Below are 21,758 nucleotides of genomic sequence, written 5' to 3'. Positions count from 1 at the left end.
ACCTCGGCTGAACTCTATAGCCAGACAGAGTGCACACACACCCACGTGTGTATGCATGTGTGTGCACATACATGTGCACACTCTTGCTTTAGGTAATGTGCAGCTGTGCTGACTTCCGCTTCTGTGACCTTGGGCAAGTTACATAACTTCTCTGCACTTCAGTTTGCCGTGTTCAATGAAGATGATGAGGACACCGACCTCATAGGATTACTGTGTAGATTAAATGAATTCCTTCATGAGAGTATTTAGAACAGTGGCTCATAAAAAGCCCCAGGTAACTTCGCTGCTTTTATTACTAGTATTAGCACCGAACACTGTTAGTTAGCCTTAATACTGACAGTGAGATAATCTTTGAGTACTCCTTACTATCATCATTTGTACAGTAAATGCCAACATCTTGCTTGGAGGAAAACGTATTTTTTGAGGAATTCATCCTCAAATTCATCCACATGCGTTAAATATATGTTAATGCTGTATGTCCATTTGAAAATTGTAAGAACAGTATATCTTTGAGTGATTTTAAAAGATGAAGTGATTCTTGCTCAACTCCCCATTCTTCCTCTTAAGAACATGGGAATTAGGGTTGGGTGATTTGTCAATTATCTAGGAATCTGAATGAGTAGAGAGAGCTCTCGTTCTCCTCCTTCCTTCTCCCCCTTCTTATTTTCTGATGCAAGGTGTCAGTTGGTGGTTGTAACTATTATCGAGACCACTATATGTCTCTGACCAATTGGGGGGGCGTGGGGTTCATTCCTGTCTTGGTCCCTGGCATTCGTTTCCCTGTTGCGTCCCCTTCTTTCCTAGGGGCTACTTCCAGTGAAGCGAAGGGGGACCTGGACAGGGAGGGAGGGAGGGGTCTTTGGCTGTGGAGCTTGTTGGGGTGGAGAACCTTTGGTCTCAGTAACTGTGTGAATTCCCTTCCTTCCTTCTGCAATCTTTTAAACCTGTTATAGCTCACATGGGGCTCCTTGGATAGTTGTCATGAGTTTCTGTTCAGAAGATACCTCACTGTTGGGGACAACTACCCCCTCCTCCCCTTTCTCTGAAATATAAGAAGCTTCAAAGGAGAAAGCAAGTGCCTAAGAGGGAGAATAATGAGGATGGCAATGACACATGGCAGTTTTGAGTTAAATAATAAGTACAACAGATGTTGAGTTATTTCCATTAAGCAGAAATACAGGCAGAAAAATTTAATATTTTATTTTTCTTCCTGTCCGCCCCAACTGAAAAGTAGATATGAAAACCGTTACTGGATGAATGAAAAATATAAACTGCAAGTTATTATTTGGAGGGTCAGCTCCTCCAATATATTTCCATTCCTCCCCGCCCTGCATGTAGTAGCCAAGGGAAGATGCCTTAAAAAGAAGTCTAATTTTAGGCAAAGTGGCTAATTTGGTTTCCAAATTATTTTGTTTTATATTTATTCAGTGATTAGCCAATGCATGTGAAACACATGGTGTTGAAAAGTGAAATTTATAAGCACCACTGTGTTATGCTGGAAAATTTTCAGTAACTGGGAGGGATTATTTGGGTGTCTAATGAAGCTTTTGAACACGGTGTGTAGGCAGTTATTACTCAGAGTATTGACTGAGCAGGTGAAAATGCTGCATAAATTTGTGTAATTGTTTAACTAAGCAAATAGCTTTTTGTCATTTGTAGATAATAATTTTACTTAAGGGGTAAACATTTCCCCCATTTTCCCCTCCTTACTGCCACTCTGGTTCTGTTTCTGGGGCTTTATTGTTTTTGTGCTCTTGCTTTCCCAAGAGATGGAAATATGGGCTCTGTCAGGAAGGCAGTCGATTTCCATCATGAAATTAACAGCCATTGCCTGAAGGTGAAGTCATTAGGGTTGGAAGCCTGCCCCTGGTATAGAGTATGCATATGGTCTTGTGCTTTTGGCCTCTGTATCTTCGTTTTTCAATGAAACGGTAGTTTTTTGTCTGTTGTGGTTTCCTCTGTGAACACTCTTCCCTTTGTTTTTGTCCTCGTTGAGGCTCAAAACGCCCAGCAGCTCCATGAACGAATCCAGTCATCTAGTATGGACGCCAAGCTGGAGGCCTTGAAGGACTTAGCCAGCCTCTCCCGGGATGTCACGTTTGCCCAGGAATTCATAAATCTCGATGGCATCTCTCTCCTCACGCAGATGGTTGAAAGCGGCACTGAGTAAGCATCTTTCATTCAGACTTCGAATCTGTCCTATTTTTTCTGGTATTCTGGGTATTTGTTACTTTCTTTACTTGCAATTTCTAGTTTCAAAGACCAGAAATTGACCCCCCCCCCCAGAAAAAATCCTTATGTTTCAAAGTCTTAGACCAGGTCAAAATAGCATCCTTGAAGCAATTTTTTAAAAATCATCATTTGAGGGGCACCTGGGTGGCTCAGTCGGTTGAGCGTCTAACTCCTGATCTTAGCTCAGGTCTCTATCTTGGGGTTGTGCGTTCAAGCCCCATGCTGGGCTCTGCACTGGGCATGGAGCTTACATAAAAAAATTATCATTTAAATGATGAAATGTATATCCTTAATTATTTAAAATTAAATACAATAAATGTTTATTAAGTACTGCATACAAAGGGTGAAAGTTGGTAGAGTTTAAGAAGATTTGAGTTTTGCCATTAAAAAATGTACGGCGGCAGAATTCAGCTGCCATATAATTCCTTCTGAGAGCGGGGAGTCCAGAGGTTGGACCAGTTACAGCTCACATAAGCTGACAGAGGGGGTGTCAGTGAATGGGCCTTGAAGGAGTTTGAGTTCCGTCATGATCGAGAAAGGGATGGCCGCCTTCTGGCTCTGCCCTCACATGGTCTTTCCTCTACGTCCACTCATTCTTGGTGTCCCTCTGAGGGTCCACGTTTCCTTTTCTTATAAAGACACCAGTCAGATTGGATTAAGACATACCCTCACAGACTTATTTTAACTTCATCCCCTCTTTAAAGGCTCTGTCTCTAACTACTGTCCCATTCTGAAGGACTGGGGTTCCAGGACTCAACATATGAATTCAAAAGGGACACAGTTTAGCCCATAGCACTCATCAAAGGGACACTGCCGTTTCTGCTTGAGAAGAAAAAGAGTGAGCGCTGATGCTATGTATTTGTTTTGTCAACACTATTACTTATTATCTTTGTCATTGCCTTGCTCTGTAATGCATCTTGATGTGTAGAGGGGCCCCAGAGAACCACTACTTCTCAGACTGAGGATTGAGGAGGCATGTCTGAATTCTATCTCCACGTTGCACGTGGATAACCGGAGAGGATGTTGACACTGAATGTACTTTATGTGAACCGCAGTCATTGAATTCCTTTTTTTGAAATGGGTATTATAGTTATTAGTCTTTTAACAATTTGTAATCCATAAGCCATGTTGATATGTTCCATGAAGCCGGGTTTCAGACAAATAAATGACTCAAGGCCAGATCTTGGGCGAGTTCTGATTTGCATTTATCTCTTACGCTTTCCCGTTGCACTCTGTTACGGGAAGGAATGGTGTCTCTCTGGATGACGTTTGCTGTCCTCCTCACTGTCTCACATCAGTTCAAAGTCATGCTACTTTCGGGGATGGAGGAAGAAGGCACTGGTACCATGCAGCCTCCTGCCTCGTTCTGCTGGGTCCTGCAGCTCATCTTAAGAAGCTGCTTATTTGATGCCCAGCTATTTTTCAGGTCTTTTGCTCAGATTAAAAAGATAAGAGGAAGGCATTTTTTTATAAGGAAACCTGGCTTCTCAGTTAAACTTATAGCAAGACTTTAATTAATTAACAGGAAACTTTGGGAATAGAAACTGTACAAATTAAATAGATCCTGCAATTTGGAATGCATTTAGTCATGACTTCTTGGCAGATTTCCAGCAGGGGAAGGCAGAGGTTGCCTAAGTAAGACCTGTGGAAATTTTTAAGAAACACTGAAGAAATGTAGCTGGAATTTTTCCCCTTACTTGGGCCCATAATGAGATTCAAAGATTACTCACCTGCTTGTCATTACTCCAAGCTGAGCTTTTAAAGGTCTCTCTCTCCAGTTGGTCCCAGGAGAGGCCATGGGGCAAAATGAGCAACACAGGAGCAATGGGAGTATCACTTTGGCAGAGCACAACGTTTAAAACTGGAATTGAATTTTTCCATCCTTGTGGAATTTTGAAATTCCATTCCTAGTTTAAGCTTGAAACATATGTGTGGAAGCAGGTGAGGCTGTGGGGAAACGTGTTGGCTCAACCTGAGCAAGGCAATGGCGTCAGGTAAGGAAAGTCAAGGAATAGGTAGTGTTTGTTCAAAGTGAATATTAAGAGACCTCTTGGGGGGTTAATATCCAAAACATAGAAAGAACTCATACAACTCAATAACAAAAAACAGCCCAGTTAAAAAATGGGCAGAGAATTGAATAGGCATTTTTCCAGAGAATACGTACAGATGGCCAACTGGTCCTTGAAAGATGCTCAACATCACTCATCATCAGGGAAATGAAAACCAAAACAACAATGAGATGTCAGCGTACACCTGTCAGGATGACTGCTATCAGAAAGACAGGAAATAACGAGCGTCGGAGACCATGTGGAGAAAAGTGAACCCTTGTGCGCAGTTGGTGGGAATGTAAATTGGTGCAGCCACTCTGGAAAACAGTGTGGAGGTTCCTCAAAACATTAAAATTAAAACGACCATATGGTTCAGCAATTCAACGACTAGGTACCTAGCTGAAGAAAATTAAAAAACATTAATTTGAAAAGATACACACGTTCCTGTTTATTGCAGCACTACTTACAATAGCCAAGATATGGAAACAACCTAAATGTCCACTGATCACTGATGGATGAATGGATAAAGAAGATGTGAAATATAGGTATAATGGAATATTACTCAGCCATTTGTGACCACCTGGTTGGACCTAGAGGGTATTGTACTAAAGTAATGTAAGTCGGACAGAGAAAGGCAAACACCACGTGATTTCACTTACATGAGGAATCTAAAAAACAAAACAAAACAAAACCCAGACTTATCGTTACAGGGAACAGATTGGCGGTTGCTAGAAAGGAGAGGGTTTGGAGGGTCAGCAAAATGGGTGGAGGAGATCAAGAAGCACAAACTTTCAAGTATTAAATAAAAAATTCACTGTGAAGTAATGTACAGTACGGGGAATATAAGCTATAATATTGTATTAACTTTGGTGACGGTAAGTAGACACCATGGTGATCATTTCACCATGTATACAAATGTGGAATCTCTATGTTGTACACCTGAAACTCATAATATTGTATGCCAGTTACATCTCAAACAAATCGGTCTCTCAGAAATGACATTTTAACTGAAAGAAAAAAATCATACCTACCACCCTAAGTCCAACGTAGTGAATAACACTGCTTTTCTTGGGCTTTCAGTGAAACACCGTGCTCTTAGTCTATGCCTCTATGCACACAGTCCAGTGGACCGTTTATCCTGTGTCCTTCCAGTGCTAAACAGAAGAACAGGGGGAACATTTTCAAGAATGAAAGGGCAGGATTCTTATAGTTTCCTTCCCATTGGCTATGTGACAGGAAAATTACGCCGTTGGAATATGAGTAAGCTGTAGCACCACCCTGGGCAGAAAAGTCAAGAGAGAAAAAAAATTAAATTCATGTATTTACAAAAAACTTAAGACAGTCTTTTGAATTAGTTTTCTCTCCTTAATAAAAAAAATTATTTAAAAAATATAAAGAGAGGAGGAAAAATAAGAATCATTTGTAATCTGCCTTCCCAGACACATTTTTAACATTGTGGTGTATGTCCTTTTTGTATTCTTTTATTTTATTTTTTTAAGATTTTATTTATTTATTTGAGAGAAAGAAAGTGAGAGAGATCACAGAGGGAGGGGGAGAAGCCGACTTGCCGCTGACTGAGCAGAGAGCCCGATGCAGGGCTCAATCCCAGGACCCTGAGATCATGACCTGAGCTGAAGGTAGCCGCTTAACTGACTCAGCCCCCAGGCGTCCCCTTTTTGTATTTCTTTTAGATACACACACACATGCACAGGCTTTGCAAAAGGAGAATTAAAATGTTCAAGTTCTTTGTTGCCTGCTTTTTGTACCTAATAATATTTCCATGTAATTAATATTATTTCCGTCATCATTTTTGTTGTTTGTATATTATTTTAAAAACTTTGTTGAGGTACAGTTGAGATACAATATGATAATTTGGAGGATGTGCACAGTATGGTTAACCATTCCACTGTTGCTGGACATTTCCACTGTCCTGGGGTCTTTTTCACAATCGTGAACATTCTCTAATCAGTTTTTCCTCTGGTCAAACCTTTTTGAATGTTTAAAGTATTTTGTTGGAGTACAATTCCTGATTCAGAGGATATACACGTTTTAAAGCTGTTTTAAAAAAAGAACAGCCCCGTAGCTTGCTGGAATATCCTCATTTATGCTTTAACACTCATGGAGGAGTCTCTCCATTTCTAACACCCTGGCCAGTACTGGACTGGTGGTCCCTCAGGGATTTTAGCTTTCCTAAGAAAAATAGCAGTGAGGGGCGCCTGGGAGGCACGGTGGTTAAGTGTCTGCCTTCGGCTCAGGGCGTGATCCCGGCATTATGGGATCGAGCCCCACATCAGGCTCCTCCGATATGAGCCTGCTTCTTCCTCTCCCACTCCCCCTGCTTGTGTTCCCTCTCTCTCTGGCTGTCTCTCTCTCTGTCAAATGAATAAATAAAATCTTTAAAAAAAAAAGAAAAGAAAAATAGCAGTGAGAGAGTTGAGGGATTCTCATTAATCTGGGGAATTTACAAGTGCTTTTTATTTTATTTTATTTTTGGTTGAAGTCATTTCTCCAAAATTTGGCGGTATTAGGAACAGTGGAGAGAGTCCCAGGGTTTATTTGAGAGATATGTAAAAAGCTCTCAAGTAATTGTCTTAAAAACAAGCAGTGTTGATTGTATAATTTATTAGTCCCCTTCCCATTCTGTCATACATATGACACAGATGAGGACCTTTGACTGTGCATCTGTATAGCTATGTGTGTTTATGTTTATAAAAACTATTGTCATCATTCATTAACACACAGACAGTTTCATATGAAACTTTCATTACTCAAATCATTTTCTCCAGGCCAGAATCAGAGCTATAGCCATTCCTTAGGAGATGTGAAAATTGATGTATGACTTGAATTAAGCACCTGAATGATGTCTCGGCTTTGATGTTGCCTAGCACCCACAGTTGACATTGGATTTGCAGATTTTATTCATTTAGTAAAGTGTCTATTACTTGAGTGCTGAGTATTTCTGACACCGTGTTAGGCACACGGGAGGAGGTATATGGGGGAAAACATGAAGATGGATATGACAGTTTTGGACTATGTATGACCTTTTTTGAACTTTCGGCTTCCACAAAAGATGACTCTGTTTTTTCGAAAGTAACTTCGTTAACCTCCATGGACATGGATTATCAGCTCTAACTTAATGCTCTTATTTCTAAGAATTTGGTGTCTCTCATAAACCTTGGCTGCTCTGGAAAGTCCAAGCCAGGCCAAGCTGATCAGTGACTTGCTGTCCAGCAGCTAAGTACAGGTCACACAGTGCGTGTCCTGCACTTCACCTTGGACAGAGGCCACAGGGAGGAGCAGGCAGCTCCCTGGACCAAAACGAAGCTGCTCTGTGTGGTCTGCGGGCCCAGCTGTGAAGGCTGCTGGGTCTCCCCAGATCTGTCTGCCTGATTTCTTGGATTCCTGCACTCAGCAGAGCGCAGGGAGTTCCAATTGGAACCGCCCTCCTGGGGCCCAGCCAGAAATGCGCATCACAAAGACCAAGGAGGTCAATCATCTTGGGCTCTCTCAGCTGTTGTGTGGCAGAAGACTCCTTACACTGGATCTTTCCCCTTCCCATCACTCTTTGCTTTGTCTCTGAGTCTTTGTCCATCTGTGCAGCCACACGCCAGCAGACTCTAAGTCAAGGGAGGGTGAGGGTCCAGTGAGGCCAAAGAAAAGACCTGGAGACAGTGGTCGAGACACAGGTTGATTGGGGAAACTTACAAACAAGGAGTCCAGAAGCAGTGAACTGGACAAAGCGTCTCCTGCTGGGATCTCCGTGCAGCAAGCTTTTACAGCACAGCAGCTTAGCCTGGCAACTCTCTTCAGCCTCTCCCTTCTTGCATGGCCAGCGTTCCAAGGAGATCAAGGCCTGCCATCTGGACACCCTTCAGTACCAGGGAGACACTCCGGGTTGGGCATCCCTGGGAGTCCCTGACCTTGAAGTCTGGACAACACATCCTTGTATACATTCTGCTTGATGGGAATAGAGAAGGAGGTGGGATCTGTACGTTCTCAAGATAGTGATTAACAGGGACATTCAGGGTGTGCTTGCCCAAATTAAAATGAAATGAAAATGGAAATGAGAGGGGCGCCTGGGTGGCACAGCGGTTAAGCGTCTGCCTTCAGCTCAGGGCGTGATCCAGCGTTATGGGATCGAGCCCCATATCAGGCTCCTCTGCTATGAGCCTGCTTCTTCCTCTCCCACTCCCCCTGCTTGTGTTCCCTCTCTCGCTGGCTGTCTCTCTCTCTCTGTTGAATAAATAAATAAAATCTTTAAAAAAAAAAATGGAAATGAGACAATGTCACACAGCCTGTTTGGAGAAGAGATTATCTTCTGCCAGGGAACAGAATGCCATATCTTGGGCTCAGGTGAGAGGCTTCTGGCCACCCTGAAACATCAGCCTTTCTAGAATCATTTGTTCCTGCTCATGTTTCTTTTAAAAATGGGTATATTGAGAGAGAGAGAAAGAGAGAGAGAACTTCAGATAGGAAAAGATACATCACAACAAAAAGTTCCTCTTTGTTTATGCTTAATCTGAACCCAAAGTGAGGGAGTTGAGAAGAAGCATTGGTCAGGGAGAACCTTCCAAGGCCAGAGTCTGCTACAGCAAGTGGAACACATATAAAAAGCTGAAGGTGCTCAGGCACCAGGCCAGAAAGCGATTTGGAAAAGTTGCAATGATAGCTTTTTATATACTACATGCACACATCACACATGCACACAGATACACCCTTCACATACAGTTATTTTGAACCGCTTCTGTTAAACACTAAATTGAAGCATATTAACATTTTTAAGAATTTATTTGAGCAAAAAGCAGTTGGAAGTGGTCAGTGCCATACTGGAAGTTAGGAGCGCTGCTCCTGCTGGAGCCAGGGGAAAGACTCTTATAGAGAAGAGGAGCTTAGGGCCTAGCTGGATGTTTGTGATTGGTCATCCATAGACACTGTTTTGGATGTTTTGTTTTGTTTTTGTTTTTTGTTTGTTTGTTTGTGTTTTTGTAACCTTGTGGCATTTACAGGCTTCGTTTCTGGTTTGCTTATATAGGCCTCTGGCCTTAGGGCCACCTCAGTTAATGGCCTCCTTGTTTCATTAACTGAACATCTCTCTACTTACTGGAAGAGTTACAAGATCAAGTTTCACACTTGTCTCTGTTGTGTCCTTTAATCCAGTCATTCCAGATAGCACTTTTGCACCAGTTGTCCTGTCTCTTCCTGATCTCCTTCCGTGTGGAATTATTCCTTAGGGGTTCCTTTTCTCTCCTGATTTTGGCACTTTTTAAGATGATAGATCAGCCACTTTTAGAATATCCTCCAGTTTGGGTTTGCTAAAAGGTAATTCATTACAGGTGATTTTTAGGAAAAGATAAAAGCATGGCTCATACAGATATAAAAATGAACATGTGTTAAAACAATTTTACTCCTGTGATATGAGGGAATGAGGCAGATGTTTTAATGGTTTCAAAGGAAGAGTCGAAATGGCACCAATTTATGTGGAGCAAAGGGATGTTGAAATGAATTGCAAATGGAGGCAGAACTGGATTTTTACCTGCAAGGAGGAAGTCCATTAAATCACTAGGAGATGGGACAAAATGTACATATTCATCAATTACCTACAACTTAGAGAAAACCGGGCTGGCATCTGATAACTCAGAAGAGTATGCGCGGTTTCCCATGGGGACACAGCTTTTTTTCTACAGGCTTAGCCTGTGTTGTGTTCTTGTTGTAAACCCATGTTACGCATCTTTGACTGGCATATCACCGATGCTTGTGGTTTTCTTCATTGCATCCTATGGCTGGCACATGATGTCTGTGTGTCTTATGACTGGTTTCACTTTGACCAATTAAGAGAGTGCCTTCCACGGGTCCATACTGTAACACGTTTACCCCACTTTGTAATTAATTAATTAATTAATTAATAATTTTGGAGTAGTTACGGAAAGGAGGACAGAAAACAGTACAAATCAGGTTGCATGTTTTCCTTCAGAGATTTGGCTCTGCTACAATACCAGCAAGCCACTCCTTGAAACAACGTGGGCTCATTCGGTCCTGTTTAATTCAGGAAGCTGTGATCTGTCACCTGTTATTATTTATTTTGGTGCTCAGTCTGTCCCAGATTTGGCTGTGGAAGCTTCAAGCAGCCTTCTGTGCCCTTCTGACCTGTCTGCCATTATTCTTTGAGCATTTCATTCCTTTCTGGCTCAGTGAGCTGTTCCGGGCTTATCTAGAGCTTTCCTTGCCTCAGTCCTGGCAGGAGTCATTTCTGTAAGGAGCCCAGTTCCTGTTAGTGGACAGTAGTGTTTGGCCCTGGCAAGAGGACCCAACCTCTGCTCAGGTCTGCCTCCCTGTGGTTGGTCACCTTTTACTTTCACCCTGCCCAGTGGCTTTTTGAAGGAGGGAGGGATGGAAGCTAATAATGTTTTTTTTTTTTTTTTTTCAAAGGTGGGTAAAAGTGGGGTATGGGAGGAGGAAGAAGAAGATGGCTACACACATTTTTACCCCCATCATCCAACATCCCGCCCCTCGATTTACCAGAGACTAGATCTGATCTCCTTGTGGTCAGTTAGGTTTCTGAAGTGGTTACATTTTACGTGGATGAAAATGAAACTTCACTTCATCTGAAAAGCCAAATCATTCATCAGCTACTTATCTGCTCTGCATATGCCTGACATTATAGTACTCAGTCACAGTGCTAAGCCCCTGCCTTCAGGAAGCTGGAAGGACAGTGAGATGTCCTACCTAAGTCATACAGCTGATGTTTCTCTCACCAAGTACAGGTGTGAGTGCCATGCTCAGTCTGGTCAAGGAAGGGAAATCAGCGGTCAGGAAGGCTTCCCAGAGGAGCCCAGAATCTGGGGATTTTGGAGTAGAACTTAGCTAGTTGGACAACCTGGTTTAAGCGGAAGGGTATTCAAAACAGAGGGAAGAACATACTTAATTTCAGAGAAATTTGGCAGACTGGAGGGCTGGGAAGTGGTTTGATAGGATGAACATCGTTTGTTTCCTTATCTTCTTGACCTGTTTTTTAAAGAGGCATAGTTGTCCTTTCTTGCAGATGAGATTTGTCCATTTTTTTGCAGGCTACCATCACAGAATTCCATCTGTTGTTCAAGACTATTGTAGTATCTTGTGATGTCTTCCCTACAAAGAGGCAGCCTTTTCTCAAAAAGGGTCAAAGTAGAATGAGTGGGCATTTTCCCAAAGAAAGATAATCAATTATTTATTCACTGTTGAGCTTATACTAAGAACTGGTCTAGTACCTTTTGGCTCCATTTTTTTTTCATTGAAAATATGCCCAGTCTTATATCGAGGGATTTTCTCCCCATTGAACATATACTCACTCTGATCCAGATGGAGTGTTCTGTTGCCTTTACTCTTAAGTAAATGCAGTGGGTTCGTTACAGTAGCTTAATCCCTATCTTTTGATTGTTTCTTATCATCGGGGAGCACCAGTTTATTACTTTGAATAATGTTTTGAAATGAGTAAAGTCCTTTACATCATGGCAGTTAAATCTCCTCTATATCTAATCCTGAGCTTTCTTCAAGGTAATGTTATTTGTGTAAAAATTATTGCTTTCAAACATGCTCCTCATATTGTTTTTTTCAAATTTTGCAGACGATACCAGAAATTGCAGAAGATCATGAAGCCTTGGTAAGAATTTGTGATCAATTAATATAGATGATGTAACACTTCCTTCTTCTCTGTATAATTAAACCCTGTCCTCTGACTGTATAACTGTGCATCTAGATATTTTGAGTAAGTGATTTTTTTTTGCTTGTTTGATGTTCTTATTAACAGGTTCTTCAAAAATATACTCCTCCCTGCCTTTTTTTGCTTCGTGGTAGAAAGGATATTTTATGTTTGTAGCCACCAAATGATTACATCAGAATTGCTATCCTTCTCCTGGAGCAAGACTAGGCATAATTTTATGTATTACTTGAACAAAAACTTATTTTTTTGTGGCCTATGTGATGTTCAAAGTTAAAAGTCTTTGATCTTCTTCAGTGGCTCAGTATGAAAAAGATCCATGTTAAAAAAAAGCATTCAGGATTGAAGTATGGTATGAAAATTATTTACTCGGAGTCTCAGAAAGTGTTCAGTCACCTATCAAGTGAATTGCATGATAATTGTATCTGGAGATCTTAGAACTTTTTCTTAGAGTTTTTCCTCCTCAGTGCCTTTCTTATCCACTGAACAAGGTGAGTCCAAATAGGGTCTAACAAACTCTCTACAGTAGGCGGAACAAATTTCCATTTTGCCAAGTTGTTAAGCAGATAATTTCAATTTGAGAAGCAAGACTGAACAGCATCTGAAAATGTGTACCTTATTTTTTCAGTCCTCAGAGAAAATTCCAGTCACCTTCAGTGTATAATACTGGTCTCTTTCCCTACCCTTCCCACATAGAAAAAAAGTATATACTCCTTAGTTATTAAATCCTGATAAAGTAGAAAGCACTATTGAGTTTTTAGGGTAAAATTTTAAAAATATTCTTTATATGCATATGTATATTTAATGAAGTAGACACACTTAATGGTAATGGCAGCAGAAGCCCTCTTTTATGAAAGTTTGTTCTGGGCATTGTCTCAATGTTTACATTCATTTTAATTCACACTTGTATCCACTGCACAAGATCAGTATAATGAGAATTATTTCCTTGATGAAGAAGTTAAAATCAGGTGGTGGAGCTGGGACTCAAACAGAGTTTTTCTCTAACAACCTCATACGACTTGCTAATGTTGAGGAATCTGGGGGCTCTGAAACCAAAATAATTCCTTAAAATTTATCTTCCAGTCATTTTAATCTTTTGGTATGTAGGGATGCTGGAAGTGTGACTACATGTGAACCATGATTTGCATTTATCAAACATAGACAAAATCAATGTTCAGGGCCTTAATTCTGGTAATGGCAGAATATCTTAATTAGACTAATACAGATAATGATTATAAAATTTGGACAAATTAGTGTAAACAAAGACACCTAAAAACAACGGCTTTAAGGAACTGGATAGCAACCCAAAGTAGACAGAAAGAGAGGGTGGTCAATCCTCGGAAGAATAAATGGGCCTCAGATGAGATTTGTGTGTTTGTAGCTTTTGCCTGAAGATACGTGCTCATCCAGTTAGCCTCAGTCTTGGTAAGTTACTAAGAAGATACAGTACGGGGCTAACAGAGCAGCTGCCTTACGAGGGGGAATCCATGAAAGAAGGGTATGAGAGCCCATATGTACATATCTACGTCTATCCACCTATAAAATTGACCCAAATCAGTAGTGTGAATGTACATGTGTGTGAGTGTGTATGTGTGTGGGAACCCCCAAGGCCTGGTAAAAGCAGCAACTAGAAATGGCAAGAATTGAGAAGAGATTTTAAACTGCCGCTCACTGCAGAATTTGGAGTTTGATTCTAGCTAGGTTTATTTCTGCTCTAACAAAACACTCTCCAGAAGAACAAAACTGGATTTTGAGACTTGGCAGTCTTTTATTCCCAATGTTCAGAATATAATAAAAAAAATCACTCGATATATGAAGAATAAGAAAAGATGACCCATTCTTAAGAAAGAAAAAAAAAAACAAAGCCAGTAGTAGAAGCTGAACCTGCAATGACCCAGGTGTTGGAATTGGCAAATGAAGATTTTAAAGCAACATTTACAAATATACCCGAAGAAGAAAGTATAATGCGTGCACAAACAAGAAGTCTTAGCAGAAAAATGGAAACCATAAAAAATAACCAATTGGAAATTATAAAACTGAAAAGTATGACATTTAAAATGAAAAATTCACTGTATGGGACTTGAAGATGGCAGAAGAGATAGTAACCTTGAAGATAAATCAGTACAAATTGCTCAATCCGAAGAATGGATTAAATGGATAGTGACTAATTGATCTGTGAGATGGTAACAACTGATATAAAATACATTTAACTGGGGTCTCAGAGGAAAGAGAGAATAAGGCAGAAAAATATTTGAGGAAATCCTGACAGTTTACAAAATTTGTTGAAAAACATAAATTTATAGAGCTAAGAAGCTCAGTGATCCTAAGTGGAATAAATAGAAAGAAAACTATGATCTGGAAACATCATAGTCAAACTTATGCAATTTAAAGATTTATTTATTTATTTATTGAGATTGAGCGTGAGCTGGGGGAGGGGGAGGGGTGGAGAAGGGCAGAGGGAGAGAGAGAATTCCAAACAGACGCTCCGCTGAGTGTGGAGCCAGACACTGGCCTCCATCCCACAACCCTGAGATCATGACCTGAGCCAAAAACAAGATTTGGACACTTAACTGACTGAGCCACACAGGTGCCCCCAATGCAATATGATTTTTTAAAAAGAAATTGCAAACCAATCCTAAAATTTAACGAAAGGATCTGGAATAGCCCAAATAGTCTTGAAAAAGCAACAAAAATGAACCAAGTTGGAGGATTTCATTAACTGACTTCAAGACTTACTATAAAGTTATTAACACAGCATGATGTTGGTATAATGGGGTAGACAGATGAAAGGAATGGAATAGAGTCCAGAACTGATTTGCAGTTCAATTTTTAACAAAGGAGCCAGAAGAATGTTTGCACACATGTCATGCTATGAATCTGAAGGCCAAGGGAATGTCTAAAGGGTGATTTAGAAATGTAAAACCTTTTATGTGTATAATTTTTACCACATACAACAGAAAACATTTGGAAAAATTCAAAGGGCAGGGCAGAACTATGTTCATTAACTTTAGAAATTAAGGATATATTGAGTATGATTTATTGATAACTTTAAAAGTGGCCTTTACTTGCATCTTATCTCCACTTCTGCCTTGGACATGGCACCCAATCGAAACATTTGGAAGCACTGTTCTTTTATAAATTTAGCAGCTTAAATTTGAAATGCTTCGAGATTGGCTGAATTTCGTTGGAATGAAGATGGTCTCTACTGAGTTGATGAGAAACATTTATTTGAATCATTCCAGCACACATGGTGTGTTGGCTGTGACATGGCTCTCGACCAGAATGTAAAGTTTGCAGTCGGCTTAATTTGTGGCAGTCAGTACTGCAAAATCTTTAGCTTAGCACTTTATAAAAAAACAAATAAAGCAAACAAATAAAAGTGCTCCCGCATGTGCCATGTGGTTGCTTTATACTTGCAACCCTTTTAGCCTGGATCTTGTGCACGCGGCATTGACTTCAGAAAGGGAGCCTTAGCTCCTGCCTTTGTCTTTGGAGCCTCAGTCTCTCCTCTAGGCATGAGAGTAAACATCTGTGTCGGGGTTTGATAAGGGCTTTTATAGCTGCAACATTTGAAATTAGATGATTGAGTCTCTTAATTTGGAATGTAATAAAAATATAGCATGGCCATCTTCTCTTCGCAATTGAGGGTTTGAGGTTGAATTTTTAAAAAATTCTCTCTTGTGGAAACCTAGTATGCCATCTAGCAACCAGTCACAATGAATTGTATTTATGCTATATATGCACTATATATATATATATATACACACACACATATATAGCATATTATATATGTGTGTATATATATATTTTTATCATGTAATAGATAATACAACACACATATATTTAATAACATCTTTATGTTATATATAATATAAAATAGAATTATATGGTCTAATAACATTACATAGAATATATATTAAAATATATATTATATTAATATATATTATATATTATATTATATTATATATATTATATATTAAATATATAAAATATATGATGTGTGCAAATAAAATGATATTAGATAATATTTCTATAAAATAGGAATATAAATAATACAACATTTATAGACAGGCCTAACTGCAGTTGTAGAAATGGTGCTCCACCCCCTTCACAACCATGGAGATTGAAATCCTGGCCCCAAAAGCAAAGCTTGGAGATTTGGAAACCAAATGATACTCTTTCTCTTTTTCTCCATCTTTCATCCCAAGTCCTCGCAAACTGTCTGAGGAGTCCGTGGACAGAGTTCTGGAGCATTTGAGGAAGCGGGACAATCCCTAGGGGTTACTAAGGCCACTTGAATTATGGGCCCCGCAAGTGGGAAGAGAGTCATTTTGCCTTTGAATAATTAGAGAGCATAAATATAACTTATTTTTGGTGGGGGGGGGTGCCTGGGTGGCTTAGTCAGTTCAGCACCTGCCTTTGGCTCAGGTCATGATCCCAGGGTCCTGGTATAGAGTCCTGCATCAGGCTGCCTGCTTGGCGGGGAGTCTGTTTCTCCCTCTGCCCCTCCCTCACCCCCACTTGTGTGCTCATGTGTGCCCTCTCTCTCTCTCTCTCTCAAAAACAAATAAAATCTTAAAAAAAATAAATACAACTTATTTTTCATTTCTTAAGGCGGTTAAGGAAGACTAACACCATCTCTGTTCTTAGCCTCAACCGGCTCCAGGGGATGTAAAGAAGAGTTTGACTGCAATAGTGTGTGCTTTCCTTTGTCACTGTCTGTATCAGTGCTTGTGTGTGAGTGACAACACGACGCCGTGTTTGTGCTGTATGGAGGCTGTGGGTGCCATTCTCCAATGTCATTTACATGGGAGCCTTTCAGCGGGTGAGGTCTTTTAACTTGCCAGGTGTAAGCAAATGGCAACGATTAGTTACCATATGCTTGTTTTCCCCCTTTTTAAGCAAAAAGGAAAATAAATTAGCCAATAATGGTTACTAATAACATTATAATAATACATTAGCTAATATTGTTTACTACAAATACAATACATTATCATGTAATAACGTTTTCACAGCACTACTAGTGCCAACACACTTTATTAATAAATCTTACTAATTGCTTTTATACCTGGCTCTCTTATTTACCTGAGGCAGTTTCCTTTTTTTTAATTTTATTTTCCCTCCACAATCTGATGTTTGGATTTTCTTATGATTCATTGTAGAGAGTCATTCCTGGATTTTTTTTTTAACCTTTCTTGCTACTCTTTTCAATCCATTTTTCATCTTTCTACTCTTTATGTATTCCTTCAAGGAAGTTTCGGTTTTCTGGCTTGGAATTTATTTTTGGGGGGCGTGCCACCTAAGGAGCCCCTGTGAGATTGGTATTGCCAGTCTCTGACCCAGAAAAGCCTTTAAAAAAAAGTATTTTTGGCCTGAATGGTTTGGCTTTCCTTGCCTTTTTTTCTCCCTGGCTCCAAGGCCAGAGAATCCTTGACACAACGGAGGCAAACATTTGAAGACCGTGGACATCGTTTACCTTTCTAGAAGATCACTTTTGCGTAATGATCATAGCTAACACTCACATGTGGCTACTATGTGCTACACACCGCGGGAGAAGCTTGAAGTAAGGTAGCTTGTTCTGTTCCCCCAGAAATCCTGAGTGAGGTATCACTCCCCCCATCACTTTTAATAAGCAAGGAGACTGAGGCACAGCTTACGTCAGTAACTTGCCCACTGAGCGCTGGAGGGGAGACTGCTGTCTGACTCCAGACCCTACCCACACCACGGTGTCTATCTAAAAGAAGCACCTCCCATCCTCTCTGATCTCAGGTCCCTTCGGATCACGGTCTTCTCCTGAGAGGCTCGAAGTGATGCAGGATTCCCAAGGTCATTCCCAAGCCTGGGCTGAGAGCCCTGGCAAGAAGGAAAGTTAGGAAGCTGTTTTCTTAGAAACAGGAGACTATTTTCTATCCTGTTAGCTGAAAATAGATGGGAAGATTCAGTCTAAACATTCCATAAGCCTTTGTAGTATAGCAGTTGTGGTTATGTAGGAGTCGAGAGATTCAAAATCTGAACAACCAACTATATTTTAAAAAAAAATCAAGCAGATGAATCTCTGAAGTTGCATACAGTGCAGAAATCCTGATGGGTGTCATTCAGGGTACTTGGAGAGAGTACCTATCTTGAGAGTTAACATTTATTATGATGATAATTTACAGTGGAGGTGAGTTTCCCTAAAGGATTCTGAGTGTTAAGTGTTGTTTTGAGAGCATTAGAAACCAGGATATTGTCTGATCAGGGACACGGGTGGAGCTGTTTTCAAAGGACAGTGCTTTTGCTTGAGTGCGTCTGACCTCTGTTTTGACTTCTCACCCACACATTAGACCCTTCCGACAGCCTTCCAAATCATAGCAAGTCTATGGCTAGCAAATAATCATTATTTTTACAGATATTCTATAATAAAGATAAAATGCTGGGCAGTGTAACATAGAAATGAATATGCTTACTTACATATAAATTTGTATCTATGTTTGTGTGTGTGTAAGCACTCACCCAAACACATGCACACACACACACCACTCAAATCCTCTGCAAAGTGCTAATACTCTTACTAGAATTATTTCTAATTATTAGATACCCGTGAATAATAAAAAAAGCACATTGCCCTCTCCTGGCTGAGAAGCTTTTCTTTAAGCTATCATTTACCGAATGCCTATATGTTGCACAGGGTATTAAGTGCACTGCAAGCAGCCCTACGTTAAATAGGTATCACTCTTCAGTTTTTCAGCTGAGAAGACAGAGGCTCAGAAAGGTTAGGGAACAGCCCAGTGTGACGTAGCTCACCAGAGTGAGAGTCAGTCCAGGTCTGTCCCACTGAGGCCCTGGCTTTCTTTGTAAAGCCCACCTGCCTCCCTCCTTTTGACGTTGACGCACATTTTTGACGAAGTTTCCTGTGGCCCAGCTGCTTATCTCAGTGATCTTTTACAATTCTGTTGTATTCACTCTTCTAAAGCCTTCTCACTTCTGTGCCTGTCCTTGGGCTCAGCTCTTGGGCGCATCTCCATTAATCCCCTTTGTGTTTTCCAGCTTTGGAGACATGCTGTCCTTCACCCTGACGGCCTTTGTTGAGCTGATGGACCATGGAATAGTGTCCTGGGATACGTTTTCAGTGGCATTTATTAAGAAGGTAATGTAGATTGTTCTTTTCTAAGGCTTAAATTACTTTCATAGATACATTGCTCTGCTTTGAGGATATTGTGTCGTTGTTTCCTTTAGTTCTTTGTGTTAAAGGTAGGTGAGGCTGTTGAAAGTATTATGAATGTGGGGATCTGGATATCTAAATCCTATGTGGAGATGATGATGTCTCCCCACCAGGATCATAAGGGCTTGCACGTGAGAACCCACAGTCAAAGGAAATCAAAGTGTCATGCTGTTAACACCACAGAAGCAGTCCCTGCATATTCCCTGTCCAGGACTCGGTTATTCTCAGGACCTAAGTAGAGTTCCTTCTGTCCTTCTTAAACCTCCTGCCCTCAATCAGGTATTCAGGGAACAGGAAAGAGACAGAATGTGTTGATTTCCTACATGCCTGGGTTTAAAGCAGGGATATAAGAGAAGGGGGTGTGCTTGGGTCCATCTTCTTAGGTTGAGCTCACTTACTTGTAATCACGGTGCAGTAAATGTCTCTGGGATCGGTTCCTACTTTAGGAGGAAGCTAATAAAGGGATGGGAAAGGTGGACTTGGTGTGGGAACAGAGGGCAGAGGAGCTCCCACCACTTCCTGCAGTTGAGTTGTGTAAAGACACATCTGCAAACTTATAATTCCTTCGAACAATAAATATATAGTCCTGCCTTGATAACTATTAAATATGGCGTTAAATCATGGATTATTAATTGGTTAATTTGTTTTTCCTCTCTCTGTAATTGTGAAATGGTTTATAAGAATATTGGCATTTTTCTTCCTATAGTATTGGGAGTGAAGAGATGTTTGGAATTCATAAATTTATTTTAGAAGTATTGATTTCTGGGAAGGGTTGTTTAAAATACTTTCAGAGAATCTGTGCAAAAGCTGAAAAGTCAAAGCAAAATCCAGAGGAGTCACTTGAATTTTTTAAACCTTTTATAGTGAAATCGTGGTAGACTTATAAAAAAGTTGCACAAAATAGTACAGAATGTTCCCATATGCCCTTCATCCAGCTTCCCCTAGGTTAACATTTTGCATAATGATGATACAGTGAACAGTGGTGTGATACCATTACCGTTATTTGATTTCACCATTTTTTTCTACTAATGTCCTTTGTCTCGTTAAGGACCCGATCTAGGATCCAACATTGCATTTAGTGGTCATGCCTCCTTAGTGTCTTCCAGTCTGATAGTTCCTTGGTTTTTCCTGGTCTTTCATGATTTTGACAGTTTTGAAGAGTCCTTTATTTTGTAGAATGTCCCTCGATTTGGATTTGTTTGATATTTGATGGTTAAATCAAGGTGATGCATTTTTTGGGAAGAGTACTAGAGAAGGAACATTGTGTCTTTGTCAGCACATCGTATTGGGGTATGTAATGTCGATATGCGTTAGTAATGGTGATGTTGACCTTGATTGTGTGATTGAGGTGATACCTGCTGGGTCCCCTCACTGTGAAGTTACTCCTTCTCCTTTTGAAGTTAAGCCATATCTTGAGGGAGGTACTGCCTTGAATTGAAGGGCAGAGGAGAGCCCCTAGTCTGTTGAGTGAGGGTGTTGGGAAGGGAAGCCCCACAGATTGAACACTTGCATGGTGCTGCATATGTATTTCAGACAAGAGCTGATTGGGAACCCAGGGCTTCTTGACACACCTCTGAATTCTCTTTCCTTATGTAAGGGCATAAAGCCAAGGGAGATGATTAATGGGAACCACTAGAAAAGGAAGCTTCTTTTTGCCTATATTAGTCAGTGGTACGAATTGCTGAAGAGAAAGGAAAACAATTGTAGATGAGAAAGCCAAGGAAATGGAAGCCGTAAATTATAAATGCAAGGAACAAATGTCAGGGTTCTGTCCTTCTAGGCTAAAAGATCTAGAGAAGTAAGTTAAATCTGAAGATACTGGGCTTTGTGGATTTTTCATACTTAACAAAAAAAATTAACTCATTCTGGATTTTTGGCAGGCCTTTCTTTCCTACATCCCAATTACCTAGCTTGTCTGTTGTTAAAGCCTCTTTTGCTCTAAAAACAATGCTGTCCTGAATGCAAATTCCTTGAATTTGTATTGTGCTTTCATCCATAGTATCTCTCTCTCTCTTTTTTTAAAGATTTTATTTATTTATTTGACAGAGAGAGAGAGGGAGAGAGGAGGAAGCACAAGCAGGGGGAGCATCAGAGGGAGAGGGAGAAGCAGGCTCTCCGCTGAGCAGGCAGCCTGATGCGGAACTTGATCCCAGGACCCTGAGATTATGACCTGAGCTGAAGGCAGATGCTTAACAAACTGAGCCACCCAGAGGTTCCCATCCACAATATCTCTTTTGATCTCACAGCAATCCTTTCCAGAATAGAGCAGGCTGTCTTGCTACTTCTGGCCAGGAGGCGAGGATGCAGTGGCTTGGGGAGGTTAACTGATATCATAGAAGTGGAGTGTCATCGGTTCGGTTAAGGACTCCTTCCCCCATGTCATGCACCTGTGCTTTCGAGTGGTGGAAAAAATAGCTCCTGAAGACTTGTTGAACCAGCATCGCCTTTGTTCAGCCCTCCCTGACCTCACTGGTATGGAGTTAAGTGATTTCTTCTTCTCTCCATTCTCCTTGGATCTTGTGTGTGTCCCTGTGCTAACACTTACCACATTCTGTGGATTCTTTGTTCTATTTACTGGCTCCCA

The 21,758-nt window shown here is 40.6% G+C and overlaps 1 protein-coding gene across 8 annotated transcripts in view; it reads left to right on the top strand.

Annotated features, from left to right (window-relative positions):
* ELMO1 (engulfment and cell motility 1) overlaps positions 1 to 21,758 on the top strand; it is a 521,109-nt gene that overhangs the window by 162,815 nt on the left and 336,536 nt on the right. For all 8 annotated transcript variants that reach the window (XM_034659738.1, XM_034659793.1, XM_034659646.1 and 5 more), the window contains 3 exons: positions 1,997 to 2,166; positions 11,881 to 11,916; positions 19,000 to 19,099. In XM_034659738.1, coding sequence (XP_034515629.1) covers positions 1,997 to 2,166; positions 11,881 to 11,916; positions 19,000 to 19,099 — 306 coding nt within the window. The remainder of the gene's footprint in view (positions 1 to 1,996; positions 2,167 to 11,880; positions 11,917 to 18,999; positions 19,100 to 21,758) is intronic.

Source organism: Ailuropoda melanoleuca, chromosome 1 (genome assembly GCF_002007445.2).
Source record: "Ailuropoda melanoleuca isolate Jingjing chromosome 1, ASM200744v2, whole genome shotgun sequence".
Lineage (NCBI taxonomy): Eukaryota > Metazoa > Chordata > Mammalia > Carnivora > Ursidae > Ailuropoda > Ailuropoda melanoleuca.
Note: the sequence above shows the minus strand (reverse complement) of the source record. Positions and strands in the feature narration are given on the sequence as shown.